At 40.3% G+C, this 23,539-nt stretch overlaps 4 protein-coding genes across 4 annotated transcripts; 1 reads left to right on the top strand and 3 right to left on the bottom strand.

Annotated features, from left to right (window-relative positions):
• The first annotated feature begins 4,724 nt into the window (after positions 1–4,724).
• LOC130689306 (ras-related protein Rab-27A-like) lies at positions 4,725–6,648 on the top strand. The gene is made up of 8 exons (XM_057512315.2): positions 4,725–4,947; positions 5,022–5,045; positions 5,101–5,249; positions 5,312–5,331; positions 5,404–5,518; positions 5,650–5,762; positions 6,280–6,427; positions 6,489–6,648. The coding sequence occupies exons 1-8, from the start codon at positions 4,881–4,883 to the stop codon at positions 6,522–6,524; spliced, it is 672 nt and encodes a 223-aa protein (XP_057368298.1). The 5' UTR covers positions 4,725–4,880; the 3' UTR covers positions 6,525–6,648.
• Positions 6,649–6,720: 72 nt separating this feature from the next.
• Positions 6,721–8,267, bottom strand: LOC130689305 (superkiller complex protein 8-like). The gene is made up of 8 exons (XM_057512314.2): positions 8,224–8,267; positions 8,083–8,159; positions 7,853–8,004; positions 7,469–7,704; positions 7,310–7,403; positions 7,151–7,244; positions 6,893–7,064; positions 6,721–6,834 (listed from the first exon to the last, which is right to left on the bottom strand). Exons 1-8 carry the CDS (start codon positions 8,224–8,226, stop codon positions 6,745–6,747), a joined length of 918 nt encoding a protein of 305 aa, XP_057368297.1. The 5' UTR covers positions 8,227–8,267; the 3' UTR covers positions 6,721–6,744.
• Positions 8,268–21,323: 13,056 nt separating this feature from the next.
• On the bottom strand, positions 21,324–22,454 carry LOC130689296 (uncharacterized). The gene has a single exon (XM_057512297.1). It carries the CDS (start codon positions 22,452–22,454, stop codon positions 21,324–21,326), a length of 1,131 nt encoding a protein of 376 aa, XP_057368280.1.
• Positions 22,455–22,475: 21 nt separating this feature from the next.
• LOC130689295 (uncharacterized) lies at positions 22,476–23,303 on the bottom strand. Its single transcript, XM_057512295.1, has one exon. It carries the CDS (start codon positions 23,301–23,303, stop codon positions 22,476–22,478), a length of 828 nt encoding a protein of 275 aa, XP_057368278.1.
• Positions 23,304–23,539: the final 236 nt, after the last annotated feature.

The following is a 23,539-nucleotide window of genomic DNA, read 5'->3' as shown; positions in this document are numbered from 1 at the left end:
ATCCTGCAAACGGGCAATGAAGACCAGTATCGGCAATTGCCTAGTTACGGATCAAGTGCTACGAACCGTAATCGCTGAAGTAGCAGCTTTGCTAAACGCTCGGCCGTTAACACATCTTAGTATGGACCCAGAAGACCCGGATCCGTTAACGCCAAATCACTTCCTATACGATGGAGCTCGCCCATACTTGTGTAAGGTTCGAAAAAGATCTGTTCCTTACTTACAATTATTGGATAGCGATGATGAACTGTATTGTTGCACTGTGTTCGAGTATTTTACAAAGACCAAATTGATAATTGACGAAAGGAGACTTACTGAGACAGACTGACTGAGATGACACTTGAAATTGGTGAATGATTGTTATGACAACCGAAGCTAGAAGTAGACTGACTGAAAGCTAAAAGTGGACTCGCTGAGATGACAACTGAAAGTAGACTGCCTGACAATATGGAAAAAGGACAACATTTATACGAAGAAGCAAGGTCGTTTAGGATTATGTGTCCCAACGGGAATAAATAGTCTGCGTGTAAATGTAACACCTATGTGAAGAATTGGCAAGTTTGAAGGCCAGAGCCATCGGCAGATGATCTGTTGGCGGAAGAGGGCGGAAAAGGGTTGCAAGCGTGGGAACGAGAGGGGAAGGTAAGGAGTACGGTTGGCCGTTCCTTACACTTGCCTCTACAATTGGCCGACGTGGAAGACTTGAACGTAACCAACATGCAGTTTCAGCAAAGTCAAGCCATCCTTCAGCACTTTTGGATCAGATGGCTACGTGAATACGTTCCCCACTTAACCGAGAGAAGAAAATGGCAAGAAAATAGGCATAATGTCACCGTGGGAGATCTAGTGCTTGCGATCGAACCAAATACTTTGCGTGGGCAGTGGCCGATGGGCCAAGTGTTGGAAGTTATTCCCAGTGCAACGGATAACATTGTTCGAGTTGTAAAAGTGAGCTCACCAACCATCCAAAACCATGTATTCGGCTGGTGGCCAAATTATGTATCATGGTTGCGGCAAAGGAACAAGAGGTTTACGCAAAAGAAGAAAAAACGGAATCTTCAACAGCGTAAACGTTCAACTTTAATATTGTAAAAATGTAAATATTGCTTGTAATGGAGCTACAGCCAAAGCTCCATTCACAAATCTCAATTTGTGAATGTACCAAGTGAAATCATGTTTATGTTCTCCTGAAGTGCTCTTTGACTTTTTTTGTTGTCATTGCACCTGTTGTCACGGTGGGTCCCGCTGTCACCTACGGTGCTGCCCTCGCGGGCAGGGCTGTAGGGGGCATGGGCCCGCAAATTTAGTGAGACTTTTTTTGTCTTCTTTTCGCTCCGTTTTGGAGGGTGAAGGCAGTAGTAATTCAGTAGTCAACCCAGACAGTCATTGTCCGTCTCATTTTCTCAAGCCCAGACAAGTTGTCTCGTTTTTCGTCCCCTCGTTTTGTTCAAGCAAGCGTGCGGTTTTTGTCCCTTTCAAACTCTGAAATAAAGCATTCCCCTTTTTGTTTTATATCATCGTCATTTTTATTTCATATCTATCAACACTCATCCCTCATTCTTCTTTGTTACGACTCTTTGCACGGGAGTCAGCAACACTTCCTAACATAAAGAATTTATGTAGTAGCATCTTACTAATTAGTTCAATTTATTTTTAAATTTTATAAATATAAGCTGAGACTGTCCCACATGACCCACCCTGGTGTCCCAATTTACCCAACACCGCAGGCCCCTCAGGTCAGAACACCGGATACCCTATCGCAATTTATTGAACAAGAAATTCTATTTTATTCGAAAACTTCGTATACTGCTCGACACGACGAATAATATATGTTGTAGCGAATACATAAAAGATCGGTTCTTTTTTTCACAGAAAACCTTAGGCCTACCCTTCGTTAAGAATATAACGAAGAAACCATGATCCTACGGAAACAGTGATCATACATTTTCAGGTTCGCTTTGGATTTGGAAGTGCATGGCGCGACGAAAAAAGCAACACCCGGAAAAGAGATACAAAATGCCGAACAGAGTTTGGCGGTGGGTGTCAGTTTGGTTAGTCTCTTGTTCGGTTGGTATTGTGTGAAGTTAGTCGTTTGACCGTGTTTGGAGGTAATCGTATTTGTTTTCTGTTGTGTTCTCAGTGAGCCCTTTTCCAGTATATTTTCCATATTAACGTTTTGTATTGCATCTGTTAAATGTAGATATATTCCCAAATAAATTGTTCTTCTGGTGATCCGTTCGTTGCAATGTTGTCACGCGATGTATTTTTAATGGGTTACGTTTACTCTATACAGAGTTGTGGGTAGAAACCACCTACTCACCTCTCTATAGTCTTACATAGAAACAGGAGATTCTAGATGTAATGGAATGGTAGACTCGTTCGCTAATCGCAAGCCCCGAGCGTATCAAAGACCTAGATAGTTTAGTAACTGTGTAGGGATTGGTCAAATGTTTCCTTATTTTTAGATATGAGAGAATGGGGAATAGTGACATATTGTGATAATGAACTTATTGTTGCACAGTGGTAAAAGTGTTTATAAAGACTGAAAGGCTTACTGAAGACTTATTGAAGACTTAAGGTGGACTGACTGCGATGACAACTGAAGTAGAATGACTGAAAGTAGGCTGACTTGTGCAAAGGACTGAAGTATGCTGACTGAAACCTTAAAAGTAGGCTGACTGAAAGCTAAAAGTAGACTGACTGACAATCAGAAAGGAAATGGGCAACATTTATACGAAGAAACAAGCTTGTTTAGGATTAGGTGTCCCACAGGCAATAGATATTCTGCATGTAAATGTAACACCTATGTGAAGAATTGACAAGTTTCAAGGCCAAACAGAAGGAAGGTTGAAAACCAGAGCCCTCGGTAGATGACCGGTTGGCGGGAAAAGGTTGCAAGCGTTAGAAACGAGAGGGGAATGTAAGGAATACGGCTGGCCATTCCTTACAACTGTCTTGACGAGATCAACCAGTGTACTGATTGACATCCACATCCTAAACTTATGCGATGTGAACACTCCTGATTGTGTACCCGTGAAAATATTATAATTTAGGTGACGCGATACTGATTAAAATGTAATGGATGATACAAGTTGAAAGCTTACCTGTATCAGTTCGTTTTCTATTCGTTAGATTATAGTACCTAATCCTTAGTACCACACAGTAGTGTAATACTAGGAAATGTATAGCAATGGTGTACTAGCAGGTTTTGAAGAAAATCTCTGTAAGGAAAAAACATGTAAGAGGTAGTAAGTATGACAGTCGACAGCGAGTAGGTTACTCAGAGGAAACTAGTTGTCATTTTTGTACGAAAGAATATATTTTGCATATTAGTTTCAGTTCCTTGGATGAATAATTATTTGATTGTTTTGTAAATTTATCCTTACATGGCGACAATGCCTGGCTTTATTTTATCTTTACCATTATTGTCATTTTTACAGACAGCGCACAGAATACCATTTTCACTGAATCATCGAAAAAACGCGCTGAGGACTACTAATTGTTTGATCGTCTAATCAATTAAGTATGAGTTTCGGGGCCCGCGATAGAGAACAACCACCGTTGATTGTTCCGTTTATTGCAAACCCCGCACCTAGATTTGGTACTGAGTTTTCTGTAAGGGCAATGGAGCTGTTAGTCAGACTTTACACGTCATACGCTTCAAATCAGAGTGAACCATCCGTTCCTGTGTCTATCTTCAAAATTATACATCTTCGGCAAGATGAATCGGGTAACGGGACTGAATGTCCTTCATGGTCTTTCAAACGACCTTGCGTGCTTTAAGTGAGTATAGTAATAGAAATACTTGGCGTTACCAGTGTATTATTCGTTTAGCCAAACTGTAGGTGACTAAACTTACAAGAATAGGAAAACTAATCAAAATCCTCCCGAGATTTAGCCAACGGGAACAGCAAAGCTCCCTTCAGTACTTACCAGACCACCGGTGAAAGCTCGACTGCCTCCCCTGGCTTGGGAGGCATGTGAGCCACCTTGGGTCGATCTACCGACCAATTCTTTTACTATTTGCGGCCTCGCTGCAACAAAAAAACTTACTGCTGAGGGTTGAGTGCAAGAGACTGAATATAGCCTTACTGGGTATAAAGGACTTACGAAAAGAGACTGGCCAGAGAAGACAACTTCAACACGACTGAAAAAAGACTAAAAGACTATCTGGAAAGAGGTATTATATATGCGAAAAAGCAAAGTCACTTAGGGTTAGGCGTCGCAAAGGGGAGTGATATTCTGCGTATAAAAACCTATGAAAAATTGGCAAGTTTGAAGCCCAAGTAGAAGGGAGGTCAGGAAGGCCAGAGCCATCAGTAAATGACCTATTGGCGGAAGGGGAAAGGGTAGTAAGTGCGGAAAAAGATAGAGGGATGTGAAGAACATGGCTCGCCGTTCCTTAGAATAACTAAGATTGAAGAATGTTCCCGTAAAGTCTTTTCAGCAGCTGATATTAACCCATGTCGTCTACAGCCTCCCAAATTTCCGTAACCTGAATTATAAGGAGTTTTGTTAATCAAAACACCTAAATCTACCTCACTTTTAAACGTTTTCCTACCAAAATCGAACAAATATTAATTTGCAGCGAAGTTAAAAGATTGAAGGACAGATGGCGCAAATCGTTGTGGGAGTATATTCAGTAAAGCCTTAAAAATTGAGTCATGCGAAACCACAACGGTATGGCGCAACCAACACTGTCAGGCTAGCCAAGTAAACTCTGTGTTGCCCGTTCTATGGGTAGAGTAGGCGTGTGTTGGGAAAGACGTCTTCAGTAGTATAGTACCACCTGTTGTTATGCTTAATTTTTTTAAAAAGATAAGCGTACAGTTAAAAGATTTGCAGTGTTACTGAGTTCTTCCAGTGTCAAAAATAATAATATGGCAAAGAAATCGCTTCCGCCCAGCCGATTGGACTACGACTATTTGTTAAAATTTTTAGCACTAGGTATGAAACCTACAAATATAATGAAGTTCTGTTGTAAAGAACCGTAACAAAGAAATTCAAATTTCGCCTTTTAGGAAATGCTGGAGTTGGGAAGACAAGTACATACTTTTCTGTTATTGATATTTCACAAATGCTAACTAGATCTTTGAACAGGTTTTCTTTATCAGTACACAGATGGTATATTCAATTCAAGGTTTACAACAACTGTTGGAATTGATTTTAGAGAAAAGCGTGTAGTATACCGATCTAAAACTGTAGAAGGCATGCAAGGCAAAAGTCAGAGAATCCATTTGCAGTTATGGGTAATAAATAAATCTTTCCTTTTTAAAATAACAATAAATAATTTTTGTATGTGTTCGAAAAGGATACTGCTGGCCAAGAAAGGTATATGGACTTATGTTTTCAATTTCTTCATGGTTCCAAGTTTTTCTTTGGGGTTGTGTCTCCATTTTGCAGGTTTAGAAGTCTTACAACTGCATTTTTTAGAGATTCCATGGGATTTCTGTTGCTTTTTGATCTAACTAATGAGCAATCATTTCTATCAATTCGCAGCTGGTTAGAACAGTTAAAGGTAATTATAGTTTTAAATAGTTAATGTTTGAAGAAAGTTTAGTCACCAAAAACTTAAAAGTTTTCAAATGGTAATTTTGTGTGGTGAACATTTGTGTTGTTTAATATAATGGCAATTCTGTTACTTTCAAGACTCATGCTTATACAGACAATCCAGATATTGTACTTTGTGGGAACAAAGCAGATCTTGATGATCAACGAGAAGTGTCTGAAGAAGAAGTAAAAGAAACGGCATCTCGATATGGGTTAGTAAGTCATTCGTGACCAATTTTACATGAAAAAGAAAGCTAGTTAAGAGGAAAAAAAGATTGTCTTTAATTCACTTTCAAAGCTAAACTGAATTTAAACTCGCGTAAGTTCGCAATATAGGCCTATTTGTTAACAACTTAGCATTTAGTCCTTACGTATACTGAATCAATCGATTTTCCCGGAGATCAAACGATACTAATAACTAGGCTGTCCACATGATTTACGTTTGTTGAAAACAAAATGGGTCCGACGCAGAGTGCCGACACCGAGTCAGAATGTGTTTCTCCCATTTCGTGAATAAAATCCGAAAGAGCCCCGACACTGCGACTCTAGTATTCGATAAAATAGGAAATAAGTCAAGTAACCACATCAGTTAACTACCTAGCCTTTTTGGTCTTAGTAAGTCTATTTTACGTATTTAAGTCGTTATATCCTAACTCGAAGTTTCATATCTGACACAACTAAGCATAGCCAAAACGGAATTCTTGCATAACGTGCTGTTGAATTACAAAGGTTGTCATATCTTGAAACATCGGCTGCAACTGGCCAAAATGTCAATAATGCTGTAGAGCTTTTATTAGACAAAGTCATGGTTAGAATGGATCAAGCAGTTGAAGATGCATTTGGTTCTGGGCAGAGAAGGCAAACCATACAGTTGAAAGTAAGTAAGGTCTTATTTACTACAAAAACCAGTTTTTACTAATAACATTCTAATTGAACAGGACTACCCTGGCGATAGCCAAGGATGTGCGTGCTAAGTCAGTTTTCGTAATTCATGTTGAATCGGTGTTCCTTGTGCTACGTGTCGCGTATAGTGATTGATTGGGTTTAATTTTATTTTGAATTTGTGTAACCACTGTCAGATTTGCATCTCATTTTGATATTTCATGTATTTGTTTTTCTTCTGTTAGAATACAATAAAATTTTCTAAACGATATTGATACGTGGAATCTGTTCTAGGCATAAACATCGTGTATTTCATAATGGGCAGCTGTATACATTGATCGATCTGTCATCTGAAACTGATGCTATGTGTTCCCCGTCTCCATTAAAGCAAACACTCCATACCTTCCGAAAAAAATGTTAAGATTCTGCAATATTACGGACACAAGTAACACATAGAAACCTGATCAGTATGGTCAGTAAATGTATGAAGGCATTGCTTCGCTTTCATATCCCAAATTTTTACTGTGCGATCGGAACTTCCGGAAACAAAGCGTGTATTATCAGAAGAGACTGAAACACTGAGTACCCATGACCCATGACCGGAAACTGTTCCCGCTAGTTGTGCATGTTGCCTAAAAAAAAATAATACAGATCACTGAAAGTAAAAAGGACGCCCAGATTTTTCAAACATAAAATCTCACTAACATTTCTTACTTACACGTCATAAATCTTGATCTGTCCATCGTCTGAAGCTGTTAATAACAACTGAGAATTCTGAGAAAAGCATAGGGATCTCACTGGAAGTGCATGTCCTTTAGAAAAGAATGTTGCTAATTCATGATCACGATCAATTCAACGTTTAGTAGAACTAACATACCTTCCAGTGTGTGCACTAATTTCCCAGTAGCAATATCAAACACATTTATTATGCCATCCATTGCTCCACTTGCAACAAACTTCATATCAGGGCTCTGCATAGGTACATAATTGGCAATTTAAGAACAGGATTTTATGTAACTGGAAGACTTTCACTTACACACGCTATACTTAAAGTAAATTTTCCTCGCGTATCATACGATTGATGAAGTTTGCCAGTTTCTACGTTAAACCAATTGATTTTTCCAGCATGACTACCAGAGATAATGTACTTTGAATCAGGGGTGAACATTACACTCCAAACATCAACTGGGCCAGCCTCTATTGTTTGCCTTTTTTCTCCACTTTGCAGTTCCCATATACGAACAAATGAATCTAACGAACTTGTGGCTATTACTGTGAGTGAAAGAAAAAATAGAATATTTAGCACAATATTTTGGTGGTAATTCTACAGGAATAAACAGTGGGCTAATAATGACAGTCAAAAACTTGATAGATGGCTAATTTGAGTTGAATGTTAAAAGCTCATAATGTTGAAACTCACATTTCCCATCAAAGCTTGTGTCAACAGATACTACCCCTAATGCATGACCCTCCAGTCTGTGACGGAGTTCTAGCTGATCATTTCTCCAAGCCCAAACTTTTACAGCATCATCAATTCCACCTGTGACTACATAATCAGATTCTTCTGGGCCTCTAGAGATTTAAAATAAAACTTTAAAAAAGAAGCAAAGATTTTAAGGGATTGATATTGTCAAAATATTTCATATTTACACTTCAGCTTTACTGGTCCATGAACAGCTCCATATTCCTTCGTCGTGAGCTGCTTCTTTTTTGTGGACCAACGAATACTGAGATTTTTGAAAAATGTTTTGTTTAGTAATGAATTGGTATAACAGTAGGAAAACCTCTAACCATTTCATTAGTCGCACTGTGACAACGAAAGATACAGGGAAAAACGAAAACCGAACTCAGATTTCGAGATTACACTCAATTCCGCAAGCGAGACCGGGAAATATAAATCAAAATATAAAAAATGAATGTAATGTATAGTAAGGCATACGCCGTTCAAAAGCGATGTCATTAAAAGAAGACAGTTCTGGCCCATACCATCCAACGCGCCGTACTTTTAGGGCTCGGCCCCGCGACTAGGGCTCGGCCCCGCGATAATCGGGCACGATTTTGGCCGACCCGCGCGGTTTTTTTTTTTAAAAAGGATAAACCGGTGCGGTTCGGTTTGCCGTTTTTTCAAACCGATTGAACCGCGGTTTGACGGTTTGTATCGCGGTTTTACTGTTTGCACCGCGGTTTTACGGTTTGCACCGCGGATTTGCGGTTTACATAGGACAATAACATCAGTAACAGATTTTGTCGCTAGATGGCGGAAGGATCGACCAATTTTCGATCGCGATGCCTACAAGTCTGATCGGAAATTTGATTTACAAGTTGCCGATCGCCATTAGGCTCACAACAATTAGTGATAATTACTTGATTTGGAATTTCGCATTTTCGATTGCACCGCGGTTTTACACGGTTTGCACCGCGGGTTTACTATTTGCACCGGGAATATACGGTTGGCACAGAACAATAAATTGGAAACAGACTTTGTCGCTAGATGGCGGAACGATCGACCAATTTTCGATCGCGATCACGGCGCGTCTGATTGGAAATTTGTTTTATAACAAGTTGTTGACCGCCATTACGCTCACAACTATTAGCGTTAATTGGTTGATGTGAAATTTCAGCTAAATAAAAAAAAAAATTTGGGCGGTTCAAACTGGTTATGCCCAGTTGCAAACCGAAAACCAAACAGTAGTCGAAAATGGCTTAACCGAACCGACGGTTTGACGATTTTTTTCCGACAAACTGCGTTTTGCCCCGATCAAAGACGATCGGGGTCGAGCCCTACGTACTTTGATTCGCCCCGCGTCAATCGGAAACTCGGATAGCTTTCTAGACGATTTGTCAGGTTGTTTTTGTTTTTGGTGCGGTTTATCCAGATCGCAGATCGTCCGTTTTTTAACCCACGAATGAATAAATCCAAACCGAATCCGAGAACCAGTTCCATGATTCGGTTTCGAGACCCGGTTACGCTGCTTTTAACTACGACTTCTGCTCAGAAATTTGAAAATTGTTCCGATCTTATGCGACACATTATAATTTTTCCCTTTGGGAGAAGGAGGAGAAAGAATACAGCAAAAATTCACCCTATTCTTGAGAAAAAAAAAGGAATTGTGTTTTTAGGGCTCAAAAACGTTAAGAAATCAGCGATAGCATACTGCTACAATAATGTTCAGAGGAATCGCTACATTAGGGACAAACGTAGGCTAAGAATATTAAGCTTACATATTTCGGTGAAAAAAGTTCAAAAAGCTTAATTGTTACGTAATTAAATATATAACCCTCTAGTTGTTAATATCACTGGTAATTATGAAGATGATCGTCCATTTCACATCTGAAGAACCGCATAGACTCGTTCTGTTTCGAAAGGAACGAAACAAATTAGATCAGGTTGGTTATTTTTCGGGTAGGTCAGGGACAATCGCACTCGTACAGTACAGCTATGCATCGGTGGACTACCCTCATATCTTTCTCTCGTCTGCAAAGCCAACATGGCTTAACTTATTACTGGTAGCATTGAAAAGCGCGATAAGAGGAAAACATTATATATTTCTTTTAAGTTTACACGAAGCTCATAAAAATCTTATTTTGGCTCCCGTGGTCACGAAAAACCACGCTATAGATCCATTTCAAGCAGCAATAAATTTAACGGGATTGTATGGAGATACCGCTGTACTGAAATTGTTTGCCTGCAATAATCAAGGTATCCGAAGGGGAAAAAATTCACGTCTAAGCGATGATTCATGTGCATTCTTAAATAAGCCGTGGAAGGACCACAGGGCATGTTCGCTAAAACTGAAACCAACAGTTCATTGCGCTTGTTCCTAGCCTCGCTACTCGGAAGCCTGAGCTCGCTTTAGCGGTGAGCTTAGCGAAGACACTACACGAGCTATTGCTAGTTAATTCCAAAACTATTTAAAGACCACCGATAATCCAAAAAAAAAATAATCGGCGATCATTCGTCTGTTGAAAAAATTAGATATTCGATTAAATTTTTACCTATTGATTTTTCGTTTGCTTTTAGACGCCATCTAGTAGTAAGGAAATAACTTGCCATTGTTTAAATTGAAACAAATGAACATTTCAAAAAAGCGTCTGCTACAAAAGTGACACAGCTATGATTATACTTTCATATAGTCTCTATCTACCGTTCACAGATGTCGCTAAATAATCGAAAAATAATCGTCGTTAAAAATTAAAATTTTTAAAATTTAATCGCCGGTTCCGATTATTTTAAAATGATTTGATTACCGATTAAAATTTGAATCAAATTCGCAGCCTCGATTAATTTTGAATCGCGATTTCGTCAGGCCTGGTTGGCGCAATTATTTCAAATTTTGATTCGAATCAAAAGGCAAAGTTAAAATCTAGGGTACCATAAAATTAAAAACCAGTGATCAAATTTATTGTTATCCAATGGATTTGAATGCTAAAATTAAAATCGAAATGTGAATACAAAATAAAAATTACAAAAAGATAATTAAATAAAATAAAGATAATTGAAAAAAAAACATGTTCGACTAATCGTAGGTTGTTTTGAAATTACCTTTGATGAAGTTAAAAAAAAGTTTGTATTAAATCAGTGACTAGTAGCGTTGGTTCTCCGTTTACAAACGATTTTAACCATTCCTTCAGGAACATCAGCAGATACAGCAGTAGCCGTTTGTTTCTCAACTTTCACTGCGCAATAACTATGCTAGAGTGAGCTACATTATGAAAGGTTTTTTATTGGTGTTTAAACTTGGTGAAAAGCGATAAGTCCTCTTGTTACTGTTTAACACCATGTGAAGTTTGAACTTCGAAAAACGATAGAAGTAGCGTTACGTGAGCACTACATCCGCATCCTCTGTTTGATGGTTACCATGAAGAGAGAGTAGGAAAACGCCTAAACAAAACTTAAAGGGAATTCCGAATCCATTCGAATTTTTTAAATTACGTGTACATTTTTGTGATCTTATAACTCCACAATTTGGTAAATAGGATCAGAAAAATCTAACTTTTCTTGAAGTTGCCGCATTGCAACAATTCACCATCTCTTATAGCTGCATTGAAATTCTTCGGTTTCATTTCCATTTTCGAAATTCTTTCTCCTCGTTCTGCCTCAGGAGCAGGGTTGGAAGCGATACTTTGAAGAAGTATCGTTATCGCGGTACCGATACTTCAATTTTCGAAAAATATATCGCGATAATATTTTCAAGTATCGCACGCGTTACCATATCGTTACCGATACCAATACTTTAAATTTCTAAACGCCATCTAGGAGTAAAAATTATTACGAAAATTTTTTTCGATAGATGGCGTTAATCAAAATTGCAGACATCACAGTTGGATTGGGACATTGTTTTATCAGCTGAAAAACAATAAAAATATAGCAAAAATAAATTTTCGCATTTCTTTCATTGTTTTTTTTCTTTTACCATTGTTTTCAAAATTGTATCGGAAAGACGATTCGCGTTGGGCGGAAAATGATTCCTACTAAGACAAGAACATTCTAGGGTTATCGTTGAACCAGCTATTGACAGAAATTGTAGTAATATTTTTTGCTCCTAGATGGTGCCATATGCTAAAAGTATCGGTATCGCAGGCCTCAATTTATGCTTCCGATACAGGTATCGATACTTTTTAAAAAGAAATATCGCGGTACCGGTACAGGCAGGATCGCGATACTAAAAGCATTCTTTAAGTATTAAGTAAGTATTTAAGAAATTAATAATGATGCATTTAAGTGCAGAATAAATTACGCGATGTCAATGGCGTACTTGGTACGATCATATTTAAAACAGGTTTTTAGTTTTAAATCAAATACCAATTCTGCCGCCTTTAAACATTTCATTAGTAGAAAAAAACATGCTTTATTTAGTTTTATATTAGATAATGAAAAAACCCTACGAAGACACATTTTGTAGTCTTGTACGTAACTTTCTGTTTTCAAAAGAATGAGAACTTTGATAAACGCACAAGTAATGGCTCAATGTATAGGACGAAGAGATGGATAGATAGGGGTGAATCGACTGAAAATCATGAGTCACCCCAGCCAACTCCGGTCCGTTGAGGATTGGCATTCCCGTTACAGAATACATAGTCTGTAACCAACGGATGAAAGCGGTGGGATAGCCCATGTTATCCAGAATCCTCCAGAGGACCCCTCTGTTAACCATGACGTAGGCCTTTTCAAAGTCAAGTCAAGCAATGGCAGCGCCCATACCCCGAATCGTAAAGTGGGAAGAGTCATGACATCCCCGGTCATCAAAGTAGTGAATGATATCTCTATAAATACTTTAATTATCAAAAATCAATCTACCAGGTAACCCACCTTTTTATGGGGCCTATGGCAGATGACAGTGTCTGCCTCAAGCGTTTCCCTAAAACAGATGCCATGACTTTGTAGTCACAGTTCAACAGAGAAATTGGCCGAAAATGAGAAATTCCGGTAGGCTAAGTGCTGAGGACTTGGGAATTAGTCTGACCGACGCTTGGCCCTGCGATGGCGTCAGACTTTCGCCTTCAAGGGTATGATTAAAAATATACAAGAAACGGGGTACGTTCACCTCGCAAAATTCTAGGTTAAATTCGCAAGCAAATTTTTTAAAAATAGGAAACAATCTCTGCCGAAGCGTCATTCTTGGTCGATAAAGATGTGCCATTAGGTGCAATGATTTTAAGAATGTTACACTTACGGTTCTTTAATCTGGCTCTATTTTCATAAAAAATATTTGCATCCTCTACTTGTGGCCCTTCGAAATAGCGGGAACTCCTCCCAAACTTTGGCAATTTCCTTAACTGGTGAAAAGTAACCCAGTCAAAGGTGCCTGCTGTTGCCAAATCGTGAATGCAAGACTGGAAAACTTGTTTTCTCTAATATGTTTAACTCTTTGCCTAGAATAATCTACAGAAATGCGCCTGATACCCGGTTTCAGGTCACTCTCCCTCCAATTTGCTACCTTACTTTCCCCAAAAGGTCGATTAGCGGATTCCTGTATGAAATGAATAACATTTTTCTGATAACCTTCTTCTGAAAATATTGAAGTATTTGTTTCCACAATCCGGCAGAGGGTCTGCTACGATTCGGGAGATCGAGATTGTAAGTAAGCGTGGACTGTACAGACTAATGGTGGCTACTCCATAAAATTACACAACAAGTGTATGAAAAATTATGTGCAAAAGATCAAGTAGCATATATCGTATCAAGTGTAGAAGAACCGGAATTCTAATGAAAAGTGTGACGTGGTTCACTATGATTAAGCTTCTGCCAGATGTCTACCAGAGGGAGACCGAAAACCATTTCGGTAAGTATAGCTAACGACATTACTTGGGACAGAGACGGGCGGGATATTTTCGTTGTCTGTTGCGCATATCTTAGATGTCATCCATGCAGTTAAATCACGCATCAACATGAAGGGTATTCGAGTGGTAACTGAGAAGGCAGGAACGGTTTGACGAAATTGCTTCTTTCGTTCTTAGCTTTCGAGAACGAAACCAGACGGGGCAAAGCTATTAATAAACGTAAAACAATTTACGTCAATGGAGATAAGCTTTCAGTCAGGTTCAAGAAGCAACCCAGAATATTTCAGACCATGCCTAATGAGGATGGCTGTTCCGCTTTTGTTGGGACCGACATTTGCTAGCAAGTCGTAACAACTTTCAGTTATTGGACAAGAATGAAAGGCTACCTGTTGAAGTCCCACATTATCTAGATTACTGTCCCTACAGAAATTTAAAGGGATTTGACGTTGCTCGACTGACCCAATACCTCCAATGTTGATGGAAGCGATTTTTAGTTCTCCAGTCATTTGTAAGGTTTTTGGGGTTGCGGAGTGGCTGAAACAGGTTTAGAATTCTGGGTCGTCAAAGTAAGTTTTAAACGTTTGTTTCGTGGGACAGTGGAAAATCTCAGCGGGTCTTTTGTTTTGTCAGTTTCCATGTTCTCAATTTCCCCTATGTTGGTGAAATAGCTCTAACTATGCTATAAGTTTGTAGAGAATTATCTAACAGTGGGCAATGCCTACAAGCACATAACAAGCACATAAAGTAAGTAGGTTTACAAGAAGTGGTGCAATAATATTAGTTATCAGCGTGTGATGGAATAAGTACTCAATCACACTATCCACACCAGCAATTACCACCAAGGATAACAACACTGAGATAGGCAAAATAAGAAATCAAGTAAGTAGGATGTAAATAATAGGAGAAGAACGCTGTTGATAAATAATGCGCCTGGGACTCGTATTACTCGAGTTCAAACCTGTTTTGTGGCCTTTTTTCAACAATCTGTCATAAATTTACATTTTAAACGTACTGAGTAACAACAATTTAGGAATTCCTACTCACTGTTAAATGAGGCGTGTACTGTACTAATAAAATAATTAAAAATAAAAATAATAAGAGTTTTCGAAAATTCAATTTCGAAATAAAGTTGATTTTAATAGCTAAATAGTATTCTGTTTAGCATAGTGCATGAAACAGAAGACGGTTAATTAGAGTTTCATCTGAAATTTGTATCGATATTCGGCAGCAAATGATGGATTCATTGCATGACAAATATAGTTGTAGATGAGTTAGCGTTGTGGATTAACACAGCGCTCATGGTACGAAGGATAGTAGTTCGAATCCTACATGTACAACTATTGTTTTTTGGATGTTAAATACCTATTTTAAGATGCTTACGCTAAATATATTTTTAGCAATGGTAAATTATTACTTTCTTCTACATTTTATATATATATAATAAAACATTTTACGAAAATCTATTTTATTACTTAAGGCAACATTGATATTTATAACTAGAAACCATCTGTTAAGACTTGTAACGTAAAGCAGACGACAAAAATATTGTATTTCAATATGATATTTGTATCGATACTCGCGAACGAAAACCATACTTGCGCTGTGACACTTTTTCTTCACTGGTTTAGCGGTGTGGATAAAGACGGGCGTTCGTAACACGTAGCGTCGGAGTTGAAATCTAGGCATAGGTAAAAAAGATAAAATTTTTTCTTTTTTTTCTGATTTGTACTAGACGCCATCTATTGTTAAATGGGAAATCTATTTGGAACGTATCAATACAGCGACTATCTAAGAACTATCTAAAAATATCGATTTATCGGTAGGAGGTTTAGATAGTTGCCAACACTAGCCACAGACGATGCTAATTTCCTGATACCTCCTCACTCCCATCAGGCTCATAAGACTTCCACCGATGTTATGTGCCGCATGGGACAGGTTGCCGAATGAACCATTGTGCTTCACCTTTTCGAGAAGTGCAGCAGTAATCCGACTTGACGTTAAAAGCAACACGAACCTCGATCTCACCACGATTTTTATCTTTCCCTTCTTGGCCTGGCCCACTTTTTAATGCGTACAACTTTGTTCTTCATCTTTCATATACATCAAAGCTAGGCAGAGGCAATGCAACCATGCTCAAAAACTCGTCGAATGCGATGAAATTCTGATGTTGCGAAGTGAGCACAGCTTCTGCTGTATTCCCTTGTGTAGGGATTGCTAGTTCACACTCTTCTTGTCATTCCATGTCAGATAAGGCTTTTTGCTTAACAGAGGTTTGAAATTTTTCTGTACCCAAAGAGATTGTGAGTAAAGTATCATTGATACCGTTCTTTCCTTACTCAACAGTTCCTTCACTCGACATACTGGAACTTGTGTTGGTATCCACATTCCTTAAGTTGCTGGATGGATATATCAGCTATTTGTCACCGTAAAAATGAGATAAAAAGCACGATACTCTTTGTCGACTTCCGGCCTTCAAGAGAGTATTAGATTCTACCATGTCACGCTGGACAAAAGGATGAAAAGGATGAACTGAACACCGCCACACCAACCAAGAGAGTTTTAAAACTTTTTCAAAAGCTGCTGGATAAAATAGATTTCGCAATTGCGGTTGAGCTGTTTCACTTGAATTATTATTAATGAATTTATAAAACTATGTATAAAATTTGGTTTCTTCCTCTTTCTCCAGGCTGTTAGTCTGAGAATTGCAGCTAAAAATATGGGTTGGTCTTGATATTTTTTAGGTTTAGCTGGAAAATCAAATAAAATACAGTTGTTTCTTCGTCGTAGGAAAGGTGTTCTATTATAGCTTGAAAATTTTTCTGGTAATTATTTTCATTGCAGGTATTTTTGTATTACAACTGTAGAAGTGATTATATTTTCAAGCTCATCACACTGGTCGTTTTTGGGGTTTATATGTTATTTTGTTTTAGTAATGTATTTATGTTGGTAAAACGTGATGTTTTTGTAAAAACACATGTTCCTTTAGCTACGGGGATAAAAAAAATTTGTTATGGCTATAAAACTAGATTGAAAATCAGTATTTGGGAAATTTTAAAATAATTTTTGGAAATTTTTGTGATTGGCGGTGAAATAGGACTGAAACGAAATAGGACTGGAGAAATAGGACTGGGAGAAATAGGACTAACTTTTAAAAACTTTTAGGACAGTCCTATTTCTCCATGGCATCAATCCTATTTCTCCTCGTCCTATTTCTCCTTAGAAATACTTCTATTTCATTTACCTTGTTCCAACGGGAACGATGAGCCTCCAATCCGGTAGGCGCTCGCAAGCAGCGGAGGATGTGATGCACTGTTGAATTCTTTTATACCCAAAAAATGATTAGTGTTACCAAAAACGCAAGGGGCTAATAGTTAATAGTACACTTCGAAGTTAAAACTTATTCAGTAAATACTTACACAAAAATTTTCTTAATGGTTGGGAAACGATCTAAGTCCTTAAGAGAGGATTTAAGGGACCCACATCCAACATTTAAAAAATGATATGCCTCGTTCTTTAGCGTTCTTTAGCTTTAACTTCCGTAGATGCTCTTTTCTTTAGTGCACTCAGAAAAGTTGTACTACTGATCGTTTTTTATTGGACGAACTATCAGCTCCACTGTCATTCCTGTTTGAAAAACAGTTATTCAAAGATGCTAGAGAAGAAATGAAATATACTTTAAAAGTGACTGTTCTATTATGGCAGCAGCTCGTCTGTTAACTTCGTTCTTGAGAAGAGCGTGATGAATTAGCTTTGTTTCTTCGCTCGGACCCAAGAAAGTTTGAAATTAGGGCCAGATAGAGATACCAATCTGAAATGGTTGTTACAGAAAGGATGATCAAATCTTGCACTATTGCTTGTCAATAATCAGGCAACAAGAGGAATGGAATGCCAGATGCTTCTGTTTTCTTCCATGTCAGTTAGCGATTCCTTCAATAAAGTAATAACGGGCAGTACACATCCAATTGAAATATCTGCCTCGTTTTGAAAAATATCTAGGGCTTGTGCAAGGACTTTCATCACTCGAACAAATTCTTTTAAGAACTCGTTTTCAACAGCAGTCAGTTTAAGGATTTTTAAATGGTCGGACGTATCTTTCAGCGCATCATCTTTTTCATCGATAAAATTTTCTACTTTCATCCAACCCAACCCACCCCGACCCAATCCGACCAACCCATCATAGGTGCTATTCCATCTGGTAGCATTGTTGATCACAAAAAGCTCGCCCTATTTAGACTTGATAAATTCTGATGCCAGAGAACTACGCTGCTGTTTGTTCCAAATACTTTGCAACTTAAAATCCAGAGATTTTTGAAGTTTTACGAATTGGTGGTTAAACATTTTCCCGACATCCGTGGTGGCGATGAAGTTCAGTGTGTGGCAGGTGCATCGCGTTTGTGGTGGAATATGAATGTGCTCCTAGTCGTCGCAGATTTCTTGGTCTGATCCAATATCGAATTCATTGGTGTGATCTCTGGCTTCTTCTGTTTCATTGGAAACTGTTGAGTTTCCTCTTTCAGAGTTAGATGTTTCTAGAAATTTCTCCGCCAAATGACGCTCCAACATTTCTCCGATTTCGATGTACACAATATACGCCTCATCTTCTCATCGAATAGGTCTTCATCGCAAGCTTCCCTTTCAGATCCTTTTTTTTCTTCTTGAAACATTCTAAACGCATTCAAAAAATTGGAACCGTTGTCCGTAATGGTAAAATTTACTTTTTTGAAATGTTGAACTCGGCGTGCATGTCCGAAATCGCTTTTGCTAAAACATCGTACGTATGCGAGCCGAATATTCGATGGACTCCGAGGCAAGCGCTTTGTCGAGTAATCTTCTCTTGAAGCCAGTGAACTGTCATTCCTAGGAATCTTCGGCGATGGGATGTCCTACAGTCAGCTGTTTTCGATACATAACTGGCTTTCGAAAGTTCAGAACGTAAATTTTTCTTGGTTTGTTCATACTGCTTATTCAGTCGTTGAATCATGAAGGTTCTGATTACGAGCGGTCCATTCAAGCCTCCAATAAGCTGTTTAAATCCCTCCTCGTCAACTTTGCTAAAACGAAGCAAATCGGCGACGATGTGGTTCTAAACCAATGTTCAAATTTACCAGAAAATTATTTGTATCTCTTAAGTGTAATTGCAAGACTGAAGACTCACCAAAGTTGCTTTACCTTATTTGTTGCTGACTCCGTGCTAAAGTAGCAACAGAGAGAGGATGTAGGATGATATATGAGGGTGAATGAAAATTAAGATAATGTAAAACAAAGGAATGCTTTATTGCTGGATTGATAATGAACAAAGGGCCACACGCTTGATGAAAAGACAAGAGGGAAAACAAAACTGAGTCTAAATTTAAAGTAATGAGACTGAGCAAAACTTTGAGGCAAGAACGAGACGAACAAAGGACTGTCTGGGTCCGAACATAAAACAATACTGCCCTTTCCATAGAATGGGGTAAAGAGAAAAATTACATGGGCAAACAATAAATGCGTAGGCCCATGCCCCCTACAGCCCTGCCCGCGAGGGAAGCACCGTAGGTGACAGCGGGCCCCACCGTGAGAACAGGTGCAAATTAAGAAAAGAAACAAAAGAAAACAACAAAGAGACAAACTCCGTGGTGCAACACACAAAAGAAAACCAAAGTGGATGTGAAGTTCTCCCAGCAGCTGAATAGTTGAAAACTGGACGAAATGATGGGCAATCCTTAGTGAGTGAGCAGGTTGTTGAACGTCTTTTTTTGGCGCACACAAGATCTGATGATGATCTCGTGTGTTGCACAACGTACAACGTCGGGGATGGGTACAGTCCGTTGTCTTTGTGTGCCCGGCGACGGCGGTTGGAACAAAACAACCAAAACACCGTCGCTGGGCAAAGTGGAGTTCCAATTTATCCTGGTTAGTGAGGAGCATGAACTCCTCACACTCCGTGGTCTTCTTTCTGCAGGGGGTCGGTCCCAACACGTGTGACTTTAAACAGCACAGAATGATGGGCGTGTGGTGAGGGACCACGAACGTGGAACGTGCGAGTGTAGAGACTGGAGTGGCTACCGGCGCTTCGGCCGCCGCCTCCCGAGCTTTGCGTAAAAGAGACCCGATATATCCGCTCATCAGAGTCTCACGCTCGGCTCGGACGTGGACGTGCACGTTGACGAGATCCTCAGAAAGTTTTTCATTTCCTTGTCGATGTCTAGGATGGCCCGCTGGTACCCATAAACTTTCTCGACGGCCTCCCTTTTAGCACTTTCGAGCTTTTCCATTGTTTCGGTGAGGTTGGTCGCGCACTCCTCTTCCTTCTCACGACTCACTTTTAGTTTTTCCTTTACCGATGCGGCTGATTGAGGTGGATACTCCGCCATGGCACTTAACGTTGGACGTAGGGTTTAGCAGGAACACGTTTCCCTTAGGCGAAGTTAGGTCGACTGAATGCCGTCTGCTAACATCGGAGGCTAAACAGTTTCCAGGGGTTTTTTTGTACTAAACAGCAAATGACCTGACTTTTCCCTTTGCCCTATATTTGAACTTGAATATAGGAGGCGTTAAGCTTAGTGACTTCTCCCCCACTGTTTGAGTTGCGATTTTCCTACGTTGTTTACAGTTGAGTGCTGACATTGTGAATTTACTTGCTTGCTTTAATTTACATTTAAAATTTGTGAGTTTTGAGAGGAGCTATTAATCATAGCTCCATTATAAACAGTATTTACATTTTATAATACTGAACTTGAACGTTTACGCTGTGGAAGATTCCTTTTTTTCTTCTTTTGCGTAAACTTGTTGTTCATTTGCCGCAACCATAATACACAATTTTGCCACCGGCCGAATACATGGTTTTGTATGGTTGCTAAGCTTCACCTTTACAACTCGAACGTCATTACCCGTGGTGCTGGGAATGACCTCAAGCACATTTCCCATCGGCCACTGCCCACGCAAGGTATTTGGTTCAATTACCAACAACAGGTCTCCCACGGTCACGTTAGGCCTATTTTCTTGCCATTTTCTTCTTTCAGTTAAGTGTGGAACGTATTCACGTAACCACCTATTCCAAAAGTGTTGGAGGATTGCTTGACTTTGCAGAAACTGCTTGTGGGTACGTTCATGTCTTCCACGTCGGCCAATTGTAGGGGCAAGTACGGCCGAGCTCCACCGTATAGAAAGTGATTTGGCGTTAATGGATCCGGGTCTTCTGGATCCATACTCAGATGAGTTAACGGTCGAGCGCTTAATAAAGCTGCCACTTCAGCGATTACGGTTCGTAGCACATGATCCGTGACTAGGCAATTACCTATGCTGGTTTTCATTGCCCGCTTACAGGATTGTACAATTCTTTCCCAAACACCACCGAAGTTTGGTCCATGGGGTGGAGAGAAATGCCAGTATATTTCTTGACAACCCATTACTGTTTGAAGTTGTTGGTGTTTGGTAACAAGTTCTTCTAGGGCTTGTCGCAACTCGTGCTCGGCGGCGACAAAGTTTGTCCCATTGTCGCTATAAACGACCTGCGGTTTTCCGCGTAGGCTAACAAAACAGGAGAGGCAGAGTAAGAACTCCTCCATACTGAGCCCGTTAGCCACTTCCAGGTGAACTGCTCTTGTGGTGAAGCACGTGAATAGGGTGACTCAACGTTTTTCATGTCTTCGTCCCCGTCCACCAACTCGTACAGTCAAGGGTCCAAAGTAGTCGATTCCTGTGTACGTGAACGCAGGCAGATGGGGTGTTAAACGATGGACTGGTAGTGAAGCCATCAACGGAGGACTAGGTTTCGCCGAAGTCTGTTTGCAAGGCCAGCAGTTGTTGATGACAGATTTTACAACTTTGCATCCGGAAAGTATCCAAAAGCGTGAACGTAGGTCTGTCAGCAATCTTTCTGTCCTGACGTGCATGTGTCTTACGTGGTGATCCCAAATTATCCTTTTTGTTAAAGGTTGAGATGCTGGTAGAAGTATGGGGTGCTTAGCTGCATAGTCGATCGGCACTTGAAGTATACGTCCGCCAATTCGCATCTGTCCGACTTCATCCAAGAAAGGCTTGAAGGTGCGAAGTTTTGATCTGATTGGCCATTCCAGAGTCTTGCGAAGGGCGTGAAATTCTTCAGCAAAGGCCAATTCCTGTTCACGTACAATGCATTTTGTCAGTGATGTTACCATTTCTTCTACCGTTAGCTCTCCGACCATGGGTTTTTCATCACGTAGTTTCGCTCTGGCGTTGTTGGCAAATCTTTTACTCCAGGCCAGCCCTGGTTGAAGTCTCAACAAACTGAAAAAACGTGCGACACATCGATCGATGACATGATTTTCATCTTCGATTTTGACTGCCAAGACACGAATCACGTTTACGTCTCGTTCTTCCGGCTCCGCGATCTCTTCCCAAGTGTACCACTCCGAGGGGTCTAGATTCAGGAAAGATGGCCCGCGATAAAAGTGTACCAGTTTGTTGACACCCTTTGGGTCGATACCCCTACTGCTGAGGTCCGCTGGGTTTAAGTCTCCAGCAACATGACGCCATTGTCGACGACCTGTGTTCCGGAGTATTTTTCCAATGCAGTTGTTGACGAAGACTTCAAATCGACAAGTTTTGGAATGTATCCACTGCAACACCGTTTGTGAGTCCGAGTGGAAGGTCACTTGGCGCAAATCGATTTCTAGTTCACGGCAAATCGTGAGGGCGATGTTGAGACCTTCTACGGCAGCTTGTAGCTCCAAACGTGGAATCGTGAGACCTTTCACCGGCGTGACTTGTGTTTTCAACATAACGAAAGACGCGTTGATGGACTAATCTTCGAATACCGTGCGGAAATAGGCTACCGCTCCGTACCCTTTGGAGCTTGCATCCGTGAAGACGTGAAGGTACTGTTGAGTCCAACGTCCTCGTTTGAAACGGAAACATCTCGGCCCTGACAGAGACTCCAAATTTTCCAGATGGTCGTTCCAACAGTAGAAACGTTGACTCAATGCTTCCGGTATGACGTCGTCCCAACCGATCCGATCTTCGTTAGTCCAGATGTCGTGGAGCAAAGACTTCATCACGAAGATAACTGGTGCTACAAGTCCCAACGGGTCATAGACGGTAGAGATGATGCTTAGGAAGGCTCGCTTCGTGAGGGTCACGTTGTTTGGCGGCTTCCGAATCTTGAAAGTCAGCATATCTTGCTCGCTGCCCCACGTTACTCCAAGAGTTCTCTCGACGGGGAGTTTCTCCAAGTCCAGATCCAGTGTTGGTGACGCGAGGACGAATTCTCGTAACGCTGCGATCACCGTTCTCGATGATGACGTCCATTTTGTAAAATTGAAACCTCCTAACTGGAGAAGGGACTTCATTTCGCGGGACCGTTGGATGACCTCGTCTTCGGAGTCGAAGGAGTCGAGATAATTGTCGACGTAGAAATTACGTCGAACGCTATCAGCTACGTCTGGAAACTGGCTGCGGTGGTCATCGACCGTCTTGTTGAGGGCGAAGATGCAGCTCGTTCGTGATGATATTGCTCCAAATACGTGAACTGTCATCTGGTACGTTAAAGGAGCTGAAATACTGCCAGGCGTCCAGTAGAGAAACCGAAATGCAGCCTGGTCTTCTTCCGGGACTTTCACTTGGTGGAACATTTTCTCAATGTCCGCTCCGACTGATACGAGCTTGCGGCTGAAGCGGATGAGCACACCAAGCAAGCTAACGAGTAAGTTAGCCCCGAAGCAGCTTTTGATTAATCGATGTGCCACCGAACTCAGCAGCTCCATCGAATACAACGCGAATTTTGGTCGATGAGCTGGAGGGGCTCACGACCCCGTGGTGCGGTAGATACCACGTCTTGTTAGTCTCCGTCCGGGCTTATTGAGAAGTG

Source organism: Daphnia carinata, chromosome 10 (genome assembly GCF_022539665.2).
Source record: "Daphnia carinata strain CSIRO-1 chromosome 10, CSIRO_AGI_Dcar_HiC_V3, whole genome shotgun sequence".
Lineage (NCBI taxonomy): Eukaryota > Metazoa > Arthropoda > Branchiopoda > Diplostraca > Daphniidae > Daphnia > Daphnia carinata.
This window is presented reverse-complemented; position numbering and strand designations above follow the sequence as displayed.